This window comes from Sebastes umbrosus, chromosome 11, assembly GCF_015220745.1.
Source record: "Sebastes umbrosus isolate fSebUmb1 chromosome 11, fSebUmb1.pri, whole genome shotgun sequence".
In the NCBI taxonomy this organism is placed as follows: domain Eukaryota; kingdom Metazoa; phylum Chordata; class Actinopteri; order Perciformes; family Sebastidae; genus Sebastes; species Sebastes umbrosus.
In genome coordinates this window covers 5,493,151-5,506,212 of record NC_051279.1, presented here as the reverse complement: position 1 = coordinate 5,506,212, position 13,062 = coordinate 5,493,151, and the positions used below count along the sequence as shown (strand labels likewise).

Below are 13,062 nucleotides of genomic sequence, written 5' to 3'. Positions count from 1 at the left end.
CAAAAAACTTCAGGTCAGCTGCAACTCTCACTTCTATTAAATCAAGGCTGAAGACTTTTCTGTTTGCTGCTGCCTTTTATTAAATAATTTCTTCCACTGCACTTTAACTTCTATTCTTGTATTTTATTCCTGTCTTTATTCTACTTTGGCTTGCTTTATATTCTACTCTCTTGGACTTTTAATGACTGATTGTATTTAAATGCCCTTTTATAATGTGTTTATTTTGCACTTTGTCTCGATGCTTTTGATGTTTTACGTAAAGCCCTTTGAATTGCCTTATTGATAAAATGTTCTGTATAAATAAACTTGCCTTACACGCTCGGCACACGGGAGAAGTTTCATTTGGTTGCAATCTGCAACCTCACCACTAGATGCCGCTAAAATCCCACACACTGCACCTTTAACTATCAGGGGAAGTGCGCTGCATCAGAATACTTGAGAAGTTGAGTCAGCTCTTTATCATCAAACTATTCAACCCTGATTTTGAAAAGCTGCTCAAGACTTTTATGATTTTCAGGCGTCGTACAGAAGACCTCACCCACTTTATTGTTTCTTTCTTTTATTTCCTCCCCACAAGCGAGGGAAAACAAATGTTGAGAATTATTAGCAAACATTACCTGAGCCACGTTCATTGTGCGAGTACAAAGCAGGACTGACCATTATCAGCATGTCCGAAGCAGTAGGCTGAACCGCTCTCCTGAAGGCATTGTGATGGTCGATGATCTCAGCCTGCACCGTTTTGTTTTCTGTGCAAATGTCTGCACACACACAGATACACACACTTAGAATCAATGGGTAAACAACAGATTAAAGATAAAATACAGCCTGATATTTACTCTGGTGGCTTAATATCTACACTGTGACTCACAAACATATCCTGGTTTAATTACTCTGAAATGGCTCGACATAACAAAAGAACACACTGAGAGGATTGTACCAAATCCCATAATCTTAGTGGGAGACTTACTGGCGTGGTTTCAGAGTTGATGCTGGAAGATAAAAGTACAGTTAACATTGTATTTACCTTGCTGTGGACACACCGTGGAGAGCAGACAGGTACATTTGAAAAGGCAAAGAAATGTAAGATTAGTTCTTATCAGGACATCAGGGGAGTGAATAATAATCAAATCCTTTTTTTTTGAAGTATTTGCATCACAATGTAAATACACTCCATTAAGAGCAAAACCAAGCACTGGAAATTATACTTTACTTAAGTAAATAAACTGTAAAAGAAGTTTATTTCACAGTGTTACATACTGTACGTTGTTCCTGTTACACACACTGTTGGCTATAAGATATTTTTCTTTGGAAAAGTGTGAAAAAAAATGTGAATACATAACTCTGGTGTTGTTTAAATGAACACTACAAAACCATTAGAGAGTTAATTTGCTCCCCAAAAGTGATTAAATCAATAAAAACTATTTAAAAATGTAATTTTCCATAATATAACAAATATAATGATATTAACAGAAGTTCAAATTGCCCAGACTTAGATTGGACTCACAATGGATCAAGTTTTATTCAGTCACAATTTAGTTTGCATTTAAAACCTTATTCTGCAAAGTACTCAATGAAGCAACAGTTAAATACTCAATATTTCTGCCTATAATATACTAAAGTCTCACAAAATCAAAGTACCCCAGTGCAGTATTAGTACTTCAAAACGTACGTACAAGTACTGTACTTGAGTAAACTCACTTTCCAGCCTATGGATGTAACGTATTTGTATTACGACTTCCTATAATATTAAAAAACTTCTTAACTCTGCTACTCACCACAACGCAGGCAGAGTGCACCTGCTGCAGCGTCAAGATGCAAATCAGAAATGCAAACATTTTCCTGGACAAAAAAGGAAGATGCCGATGTACAGTGAAGATTAAAACCACAGTAAGATTACTGAAAAAAGACATTAAGATATGTTATATGATATTATGGCATATTATTCCAGTGCTATTATTAGAATAACTGCATTCTTATTTTTAAGAAATTGAATGTTGATTAAAAAGATGAAAAAGACTGGATAATTTTCTTAAATTAATTTATTTGTATTATCAAAAGATATTTTTTAAAATGCAGAAAATATGTTTAGGAAAACCTCTGAAGTGAGAAGCATACCTGCTCATGGGTCTTCAGGAGGTGGAGGTGAGTTGGCTCTTCCCTCTCTCTCCTTTTATAGACCCAACTCTTAAGATATATATAGCACATTCCCCTACGGCTGCTAATGATGCAGGAGTATCCAGGGCTTGACACAATGGCTACTGGACAAAAACAAGTCTATCACGAATGAACAGAAGAGGCATTTTCTTTAAAAGAGTGCAACTGACAGAGAGTAAACAGGGAACTGTTAAGTCCAAGGGTGTAGTGACTTTCTGATGCATTGGCTCAGGTTGACACAGCATACAGTAGGGTAGAATGGAAAGGCACACAAGGTAAAGAAAAGGAGCATTAGGAGATTACAAGATAGATCCGTGTGGTCCCGTTTGTAAATGGATTAAAAACATATAGCTCATTTGGGCTGAAGACGCACCCTTTGCTTGCTTTGGCACAAAATGCAGCACATCAGAAAGGTGATTCTGACCAATGTGACGGAGAGACCGCAACATGCTTCATAACTTGTTCACATTTTTGAGGGCCTGTGCACTGACCGAAGGTCGGCGAGGGCCCTATTGAAATTGGTCCGTTTCTTCTTCTTATTATTATTTTAAGGACAAAGTAATTGCATTTTTGAGGGGCTAAAGGTGCTCGGAAACAGAGCAAATTTGGCACATGTATCAGGACTGGTGAAAAATTTTGATATTTTCTGGGTCTATTGCTCGGATGTGACAAAATTGCTCGACAGCACCCCCTAAAAAATTGCTAAAATTGAGCCCCTCATTGTGGTTTCGTATGAAATTTGGCAGATATGCATAACATGTTGAGACGTACAAAAAAGCCTCTTGGAGGTATACCGTAAACCCAACAGGAAGTTGGCCATTTTGAATTTAACGTGTTATTTTAGTTTTTTTTGCCATTTCCAGGCTCTGTACTTTAACAAATTCCTCCTACAGATTTAACCCGATCAACTTCAGATTTGGCCAGTACAATCTAAAGACCTTTGTGATGAAAAGTTGTTCAAATCGTGAGGTTTTTTCAAACGGCGTTGACGTGGCTAGGTGGAGAATTTACATTAGTGCATATTCTCTATAGTGGACACAGGAAGTGGTGAAAAAATATGTAATTTCCTGTGCTACTCAATCCAAACAGGAAATAACGTCTAACTTGTGCGTGCAGTGTCCGATGGTCACTGAAATGTACGGGTGTGTCGACCGATGTCCTGCCAGTAACCCCGACGTGCGGGAAGGTGCGAGGGCCTGTTCATCGCTGCTTGCAGCTTTAATTTTTGTTTTGTTTTCGCAGAGGTCTGTGTGTGTTTTGGCTTTTGCCTGTTTGCTTCTACAGAAAGATGCGGAGAGCAGCACAAGCTCAGAGGTGAAATATGAGATAACATATCTTAAATGTTATATTAACCTATATATTAACCTTCAACCCACTTTAAAGATCGACACTCTTCCAACCAATGCACAATTCAAACCCACGATCACAACAAACCACTGTATATCACTGTGCAACTGTTTTAGGTGAATTGAATCTCTTTTTTTATCATGTGTTTTATGTGACTTTCCCTGTTTTTATCTTGTGTTATCACGTTTACATGATTTTCTCTGTTTTTATCTTGCATTTGTTGTGTGTTTTGCATTTGACTTGTCGGTCACTTAACGTCACTGGTGTGTGAATGAGGGCAACCTCAGTGAATTTTTGAGTTTAAATAAAGGTTAATCAAAAAGAAAAATGAAATCTAGGACTTGTTACTAACTTTGTAAAGGTCATTTTAAAAATACGACTGGTTAAAAACAAGACCAACCTTCACTGGTTGGTTGAATGCCCCAACCAACCAGTGAAGTTGCTGTTTACATCCATGTCCGTCTAAAATGTCATAATTTCTTAATTATATCCTGTTGTATATTTGTGTGAAATTGTCATAATAAGCATACGAATTTTTGAGTTATGGCTAAACACGTTTCAGGAGGTCACAGTGACCTTTGACCACCAAAACCAAATCAGCTCATCCTTGAATCCAAGTGGACGTTTGTGCCAAAGTTGAAGAAATTACCTCCAGGCGTTCCTGAGATATTGCGTTCACAATAATGCACTGGACGGAAATAAAAAATTATAATTTAATAGGAAATATTAAACATAACTTTTATGAAAATAAATGACTCTTTATTTTTTTCTGGTGCTAAACTGAAAAACAAAAACATTAAGCCAAGTTCTGAAAACTTTTAAATTGTTAAGTCTTTCTTGGCAAAAAGATGCACTCATCAACATTTTCATATAATTTTATATACAACAATTTAGCGTCTTTCAGCTCATTGTTTTGGGTTTTCGACCGGCAACTTTACTGTTTTGGTTCACTCTTGCTCTCATCGACCTCGTTTCCAAAACTACTGTACATTGTACTTCAAATGACGTTAACGACTTGCTGGTGAACAAAATGGAACATGTATCTGCACAACAGCCAGATCTTACAAGAGAATGAATATTAGACTTACATGCTTCAGGAGGCCAGAAATCTTTAACTCCAAATGCATGCTAATGTTGTTCCGCGTCAGCTGGATGTGTAGATATTTGCTAACACGTTAGCCACAACAAAATGATATGGTGATAATATGTCAATGCTGTGTTTACAGGTAGTTCCAAATCAATTACTGCTGTTTTAACTCTTGTAGCAGCAGATTTAAAAGACATTTTTGGAAACAAAATAGAAATGAAAGTAGTTAATTTTCATGATGAGTGATAGTTAATAAAAAACAAATTACAACATGAGGAATAAAGACATCACTGTAGGCCACACAGGGAGAGCAAAGAGCACTGAAGATATTAACAAGATAATCTCACAGATCGTCACTCTAAATACGGGGATCATAATCCACTTGCATGCAGTATTAGCATTTATTCATTTTATTATATTATATTCTAAGGAAGCATAAGGGATAATTATGTAGTTTGTCTGTAGAAATAAATAAAAAAAATGCCTTGGACTGCTGATTGTATGAAACTGTGTGAACAAAGCAGAATTTTATCTTTGGAGCGATCTTGCATGTTCACATTCCTCTCTGTTGACTCTTGATTATGTGTCTTAATGCACAATAAGCATTATGCTGCTATCGCCTCTTTGCTTAATGCATAATTGTGTTGTGTGTTATACAGTACAATGGGCAGCTGGAGTCACACAGTCTCAGTGGTCAAAAACAAGCTTTTCTTGAGCCTGCTTTGTGGAGTATTACTTACTCTTGGAATCATGTGTCTGGTTCTGTCATGTTTTTATATAGAGATTCCTTTGAAAAACATTTTTTTTTATATATCATTTTCACCAATGTGTAAAAGTGTCCTGTAACATGGCAAACTGCAGCCCAACAGGCAACAACAGCTGTCAGTGTGTCATAGTGCTGACTTGACTATGACTTGCCCCAAACTGCATGTGATTATCATAAAGTGGGCATGTCTGTAAAGGGGAGACTTGTGGGTACCCATAGAACCCATTTTCATTCACATATCTTGAGGTCAGAGGTCAAGGGACCCCTTTGAAAATATCAATAAGTCTTTCGTCGCCAAATTTTAGCGTAAGTTTGGAGCGTTACTTAGCCTCCGTGTTTTTTTTTTTAGGTTTTTTAGTTTCATATGATGCCATTATCTTCACTCTAACTTTAAAACTGAGCCTGCTACACCCTCTGAAAGATCTATTGCGTTAACGTGTTAAAGAAATTAGTGCCGTTAAAACAAATTTGCGTTAACTCGGTATTACCGTGTTAACTTTGACAGCCCTGGATATGAGATATTTCAGTCTGGGCCAGAGTTGGACTGACCGACCGAAAGATAAACAGATGGACATTGCCGTCTCCAGAGGCACAAATCTAACGTGGCTAAAAATTAATATATATATATATATATATAGATATATATCAGATAAAGCTACAATGTGTGTGAACCCAGCTTCATATAAACTGTAAACCAGTACCAGTACAATACAAAATGTAAACCACTGTCTGTTTGCTCTCCGCTGTCAACAGTGTTAAATGTCTGCGATGATGGATATCATGGGTGTAGCGCTTTATGTACCAATGGCACTGTATACATTCGGATATGGTTTTCTCGGAACAAAAACTCTTCCCATGAAGTAATAATGAAGGCCCACCATTTAAAGTAATAGTAGCCATTACAGACCAGAGTGCTAGAAAAGCCCTGAGTGCAGCTACAGGCGGACTCCCCGGGCAGAACACTGACAGCCTAATGCAGCGTGGCTCTGTTGAAATTATGCAAGAAAGGTTGAAGTCTTTTGTTGGGAATCTGTTCTTGTTCGCCCCTGCTGCTTAACTCAGGTATCTAATCATTAGAATAAAAAGGAAAACTACTGCTGAATGTATGCACACTGCCAGAGAGTCTATACAGCCGACAGGTTCTATTAAAAAGTGCACTTATACATTTCAAGCACTAAAATTATAGAGTAGCTTTTGTAGCTTTATACTTTCAATGCAAACGAACACTATGTCTTACAAACAAACTTTGAGATTTAAGATTTTAGCTCAGAAATCTACTTGAGCTTTGTTCAAAACTACTTTCTCATTCATTCAGGCGTATACGTATCAATAACTGTCATTTTGCTTCATTACCGTCAGTGTCACATAACTATAACGTTTACATCAGCAGCATCAGCTACACATACACAAAGTCTTCCAAATATCCACCTTAACCACTGGGGGGCACTGTCACATCTCTAGTCACAGAGGAGCTGTGGAAGCAGCTGAGGTCCAATGACAGAACACAACTGTGCTCCTTGTATGATAACATAATAGATGCCGTGATTGAACAATGTTATTATTGTACAACAGGACGAGGAGCCTCATCTAGGGATGCGTTTTGTTCCACTCACACTCCCGTCCAATCAGCTGTCTGTCTAAGTCCTCGGCCACTCATGTAAGACCGATGGTTCCACCAACGCCAGCTTGTACGAACACTAGGCTTGGCTGCCCATCTTTACAACTCGGCTCACATTATTTGTCCCATTTCAGTTGTCCCACAGCGGGACACTCAGCATTGTGTGCTTTATGTCCGTTTTACCAACACCAGGGTCAAGTTTCCACCAAGTTACAGAACATTAAACACACCAAATTTGGACCTAAACAATGAGCCCGTTGAAGTGCAAGATTTGACAATGACATCATGTAAATGTCATCTTACCTTGTGTGTATGCTTTTCACTTTTTGGCATGTTTCTTTTAAGCTACTATCCAAAATTACAGCATGTTGGCAATCACACTGTGGTGATCATTAGTGTCATTCAAGCCTCAGCTCCAGGACGGCTTCAGCATTTCGGCATCTGTTTAATTTCGCTCTATCTAAAAGGATCCAAAAGCAGTCAAGCTTCCCCCCCAACGTTAACAATCTCCCTTTCTTCTGTTGTATAATTCCAACCTCAGGTCTCTCCACAGGTGTTTCAAAGATACGATTTGCCAGAACGACCCCTTTTCCCTTCCAGCACTGAACCGTTTTCATGTTTTCAAGGTGGTCTAATGCTGAAATATGCCCTTCCAAAAATCAGACGCACATTACCCAGATCTAGATACATGTTGGCAGTTTCCGCTCAGGAAGGCTGATTAAAGTCTAATGGGGCTCCTGATGTGACAGCAAACAGAAGAAGGAAACCGCTTATAAGAGGTGTATCATTAATTTGCGGCCTGGAGATTCACGTCGCGACATCTGAGCGACACATTGAGGGCTCTCCCTGAACAGGCAGCTACAACCCTGGAAAATGAGCGAGTGAATCCCCCCATTAGGCTAAAAAAAAATGACTTTGGAGAAGAGCCCAATGTCATGAGCATATTGTGTAAGACCAGTAAGTCTAATCACAGTACGTGGAGCTCTTCACCAGTAATTATGGCAACTCATCAAAAAGCAAGTCACCCCTTTGTCTCTCTTGTTATTCAGCTGTGCTCCATTATCAGCTCTGACAAGCATCATTGTTCAAGTTCACACTCTGCAGATATTTACCACATTCAAGGAGGAAATGCTTTCACTCACATTCTGTTTGTTTGTTTGTTTGTTTGTTAAATAAATCACAGTATATCTAAAAAAAAAAGAATTGTTTAAAGGATTTCTTAACATTGTGATACGTTTTTTTTTAATTATAATTATAAATCAAAGACAATAGGTAAATGCATCACAGTGACAGTGCCAATATGCTTGTGTTTAGCAGGTATACTGCTTAGCATGTTCTTCATCTTAGTTTAGCATTGTTAGCATGCTAACATATGATAATTAGGACTAAACATAACATGTCTGAGATTGATAGGAATGTCATCAGTTTTGGAAATTATTAGTCATAAACAAAAATATTCACGTGTCTAAAAACGCGTGGAAAACGCCAGCCGTGCCACTTTCATCCTTTTATACAAGGTGTTTGGGAGGTTACGCTCCTGTTGCATTTGCTGTTACTAAGCAACCAAAACCTGAACGCTGCGATGACGATGATGATGATGATGTTGCGGTTCAACTTCTTTTAACCACTGGATGTTGTGACTTCCTTGGACGGACAGGATGAAGCAAGTCCTGTGAAGGTGATTGGTAAATTCTTGTCACATGACCAGTGGTGTGCTCGCTGCATTAAAAAAAGTTGGAGATTCTTCCATTTCTGCGCCGCAACGCCGTTGCTGATTTGAGACTCAGATTTGAGTGTGCTTGTCGCTCGTCTCCATTTAAAATAATGGATTTTGCATGCAAAAGATGCAACATGGGAACGGACGACCCCTAATACGCTACAAAAATGAAGATTCTGGGGATCACCAAAATTATTAGGGGTGATTTACTGGGGATCACAAACGGCTGTACAGAATGTCACGGCAATCCATCCAGCAGCTGTCGAGATATTTCAGACTGGACCAAAGTTGTGGTCTGACAGACAGATGCTGATTGCATGGCTGAAAAACATACTTTTCTGTGAACAGCTGTGTACTGCTGTGTAAACAGACCTCTTCTCCATAGCTACCAAGGCCTGTTAACATAGTCCTCATTGTAAAAGATGCCCATTCAGCACCTGTTCTGAATCAGTGACCTGGCCACCTCCTGCTGCAATGGAACAATCATGATCAAAACAAAACAAACTGTCTATCTCTCGTCCTTGTCAATAATTTATGCATGAAAAGAGTCTACAGCGAGATTAGATTCAAACTGGACATGTTGCAGTCAGTATTCGCTAACGCTAACTTCATTCAGTTAAATACTGTCGTACAAACATGCAAGAAATTTCCACTATGTTCACTAACTAGTTGCTAACTTTGTTTATCCAAAATGAAAGGTACCCACTTAGTCAATTCATATGTGATCCCAATAATGGTGAGCTAGGACAGGTGACGTAGTATTAAGAAAGACAAAGTCCACGTAAGGGGGAGGTGGTCAGGTGGATGGGTGGGTCTAAAAACACAGGACTTCACCCGGGAGACCGCTGTTTGTGTCTCGTGTGAAACCAGAAGTCAATGTTGAATTATTTGTCACGTAACTTCCGTACTTAAGTCACGCTACTTTTATTTTAACCCAAACCACGATCTTTTCCCTAAACCTAACCGAGTAGTTTTGTTGTATGAGGATACATTGAACAGTGAAGTTGTGGGCCGTAAAACCCCAAAATACGCTCTGTAGAGGTGAGGGGGACTGCAGACTTGGGTGATAATTCTCATAATGAACGATTCCTTTCACATACATGTAGTCATGTGATCCATTGCTAGTATTCATTTGTTTTTAGCCGCTTTGAGTTACCTTGAAAACTGAGAAATATGGTGCCGTCAAATCAAACTCGTGAGCTCATGTTTACAACATGGGAAGTCGTGTACAGGATATGCTTGGCGTTCAAGTGGTTAAGTTGTGAAGAACACTGCTGCTAAGCAACGGAAATATTAACATTACTGTCGGCGTCTAGTAGCCACAGAGGAACAATTTAGAAAGCTAGCAAGCGGGTAACGTAATGCAGGAAATGCAAAGGCATAATGACAGAGGAGAAAGATGAGGTCGTTGGGAATATCAACATTTTCCTCAGAAAGATATAAAATTACAAATAAAAACAATACACGACTAAAATTACAATATATTCACTTCGAAAAATTAACATTGATGGCCTCCACCATTTCTGACAACGTCAACAAACACAACTCGTGAACTTAGGAGGTCGTGAATACCACAAGAGGGGGGCATTTATATCTTCTCTTGAACGCGGTAAACACAACCCCATTTGAAGGCACCAATAGTCAACAGTCAAAACAGTCATCAAATTCTGTACAACACAGTCAGCACAAAACATCCATCCAGGGTCAAACGTACAGTCATTTACTGCATCCATCAATAGACTTTTAAGCGTTGCAGAGAGTTAATGGTACGGAGAGACAGTGACGGAAACTTCTCCCCTGATGTCAGCAGTGATGCGTGTTTGCCTCAAGCGAGGATACTCTGTGCCAACATGGATCTCTGCTGTTGTTGGTGTTGTTCAAGTAGTAGTAGTAGTAGTACTTGTTCTAGTGGAAATCATAGTTTATGTAACAGAAATCTGGTGTTTCACCAGAGTGGTGGTCCCTCACATAAACTGGCTTAAATAATAAATACAGAGCTATACGGGGTCCTGACCCGGACGTATTAAATATGCATTACCACTACAGAGGACTGAGGTACTGAGGATCACACACACACATCTGTATTCAACAAAACAACCATCCTATGTGTACCCCTTACCCTTCTTTAGTCAAACTCATCACCAGCTCCCAAAAACAGCCATTCCCACAGCGTGCACATATGACTTTCTGTGTGTATTGACTATGTGGCACAATATTTTACTGCTTTCTTTCTACTTCTCTCCATCCCTCTCTCAAACAAACTATTGATTTGTATTTCTGTCCACCCATCTTTCTTTAGTCCTTCACTCCCTAAACAACACCACCACCCTTCCTCTCCCCCCTCTCTCTCTAACTCTGGTATTTCCCAGCGAAGCCCCCTCCTCACCTCCCCTCTGTCACCCCTCCTTCCTCTCTCACTCCCCTCTTTTCTCCCCCCCTCCTCCTCTCCTCAGATGGATTCTTCAGTCAGCCGAGTGGAACTGGTGCGGCTGCTGGAGAGAGAGAGGCAGAGAGGCAGGGAGGCTGTGCTGAACAGACGCTGGGTCAGAGCGCTCAGACAATCACAGGGAAGCAAGAGAAAGACAGGAAAAGAGACAGAGAGAGAGAGAGAGAGACCACATAGACAGATAGAAAAGAGAGAAAAGGGAGGGAGAGACAGGGGAGGGAGGTAAATATGTGACAGGATGTGGTTTCCCTGAGCTTGCAGAACATCGGTACACAGGCATACTTTGAGCATGACCTAAACACACCGAGCTTACAAGTGTGTTTGAGCTCCGTTAGGTGGCGAGGGGGGAAGACGAAGAAAACCGCTGGAGCTGCTGCTGAGACGCTCTGGTTTCTCTGTTGCCTGCCGGAGGATTGTGTTTCCTCTAAGCCAGCCAGCTCCACGGCAACCTCCGTCAGCTCGTCAGGACAGGATCTGAACCCTCCATCCTTCCTTCCAAGTAGAATGTGTTTCTCTGCTGGAAGCTCCGGTCCAGTTGCCGCCTTCGCGTCCGAGCAGTGAACTTTTCAACGAGATTTTTGTGAAACAGGTATGTTTTGCTCCCTGTTTGTGTAAGATGTGTGCGTGTGAATTTGAACTTCTAGAACAGATGTGCGACCGACTGCGCTCACGCCGCCTGATTCCCTGGACAGCAGCCACTGTAAACTTGGACTTGCATGGTGGCAATTGTTTACCACAGAGAGTCGATTCATTAGAGGCGACGCCGCAAGCCACAAGTTTGGCTTCGGAGCAGCGTGTTCAACAACAAGCTCCAAATCCACTGCTACCACACACACGCACACGCACGTGTTTGCACATTCACATGCTCGCAAGCACGCACGCACTCTGGCCATTCATCATGCACATCAATAGGTCTGGTTGTTTTGAAGTCACATGCGTGATGGATGGTACAGAGTGGGGCTGAGAATGCCAAAAAATGTCTACCTGGATCCAATCATAGACCCTGACAGTGTTTCAAGATGTGTCCGGCTTACAGTATCACGCCGCTCCCACTAGCGAGGGGAGAGAGACAAGGGGGAGTGTGTGATTTGTGAGCTACTGTACTGTACAGATGAGGGGTAAAAGTATGGGTTTCCCTGTGTGTGTTGTGTGCAGCATGCATGCTTTTATATAGCCGTGTCTGTCTGTACAAGTGGATGTTTACATGCTTAGACTATGTGTGCTCCGGTACATGAGTTCATCCGAGCGTGCGTGCGTGTGTGTAGGAGAGGATGAGGTTTAAAGGGAAAAACAAGTTGAGCGATGGCAGGAGGTGAAGGAAGGGCGGGGGGATGTGTCAGGGAGGAGGAAGACCAGGGCATGAGAGAGAGGAAAAGCCGGGGGAAGTGTGTGTGTGTGTGTGTGTGTGAGAGAGAAAGTGAGTGAGAGAGCTCAGTCTGACTGAACTGCTGTTAATTAGTTCCAGCTGGTGAGCTGTGGAGCGTCGGGCTGTGTTAACTCTACAGTGTTGGTGGGTCAGGAGTTGCCTCTGTCTCAGTCTGTCTCACACACACACACACATGCACACGCACGTACACACACACATCCCTGTACTTCTATCTTTGTGAGGACGCTCACTGACATAATGCATTCCCTAACCCCTTGTGGTGGATGGTGGAGGTACACCAAATCTGTTGATGTATGTGACGTTGATGGATCCTATTCATTCTCTACGGACGCGCGTTGGAACAGATACGACGAGTTGGCTGACCAGAATCTGAATTTTACATAATCATTACTCGACCTCAACTTTATGCAAATGAGGTCTGTTCATCGCAAGGCAGGAGGCTTGCAAAACTCCCGATCAGTCAAACTAGGCAGCGCTGATCAACTATGGATCAAGATTTCATGTCTCTTTCTCGCCTCAAATGTTTTCAGTAGGGATGTC

At 40.9% G+C, this 13,062-nt stretch overlaps 2 protein-coding genes across 7 annotated transcripts in view; one reads left to right on the top strand and one right to left on the bottom strand.

The window, feature by feature from the left end:
• Positions 1-13,062, bottom strand: part of LOC119496646 (cysteine-rich venom protein) — a 146,835-nt gene that overhangs the window by 3,544 nt on the left and 130,229 nt on the right. For 3 of the 5 annotated variants that reach the window (XM_037784103.1, XM_037784100.1, XM_037784104.1), the window contains 3 exons: positions 1,776-1,839; positions 1,025-1,028; positions 658-758 (listed from right to left, as the gene is read on the bottom strand). In XM_037784103.1, coding sequence (XP_037640031.1) covers positions 658-758; positions 1,025-1,028; positions 1,776-1,835 — 165 coding nt within the window. In that variant the 5' untranslated portion in view covers positions 1,836-1,839. Of the gene's footprint in view, positions 1-657; positions 759-1,024; positions 1,029-1,775; positions 1,840-2,115; positions 2,535-13,062 lie in introns of those variants that run through there. The other 2 variants (XM_037784101.1, XM_037784102.1) reach the window with 2 other exon arrangements.
• LOC119496645 (raftlin-like) overlaps positions 11,155-13,062 on the top strand; it is a 128,881-nt gene continuing 126,973 nt past the window's right edge. For both annotated transcript variants that reach the window (XR_005208756.1, XM_037784099.1), the window contains exon 1: positions 11,155-11,724. The gene's annotated coding sequence lies outside the window, so the exon portion shown is untranslated. The remainder of the gene's footprint in view (positions 11,725-13,062) is intronic.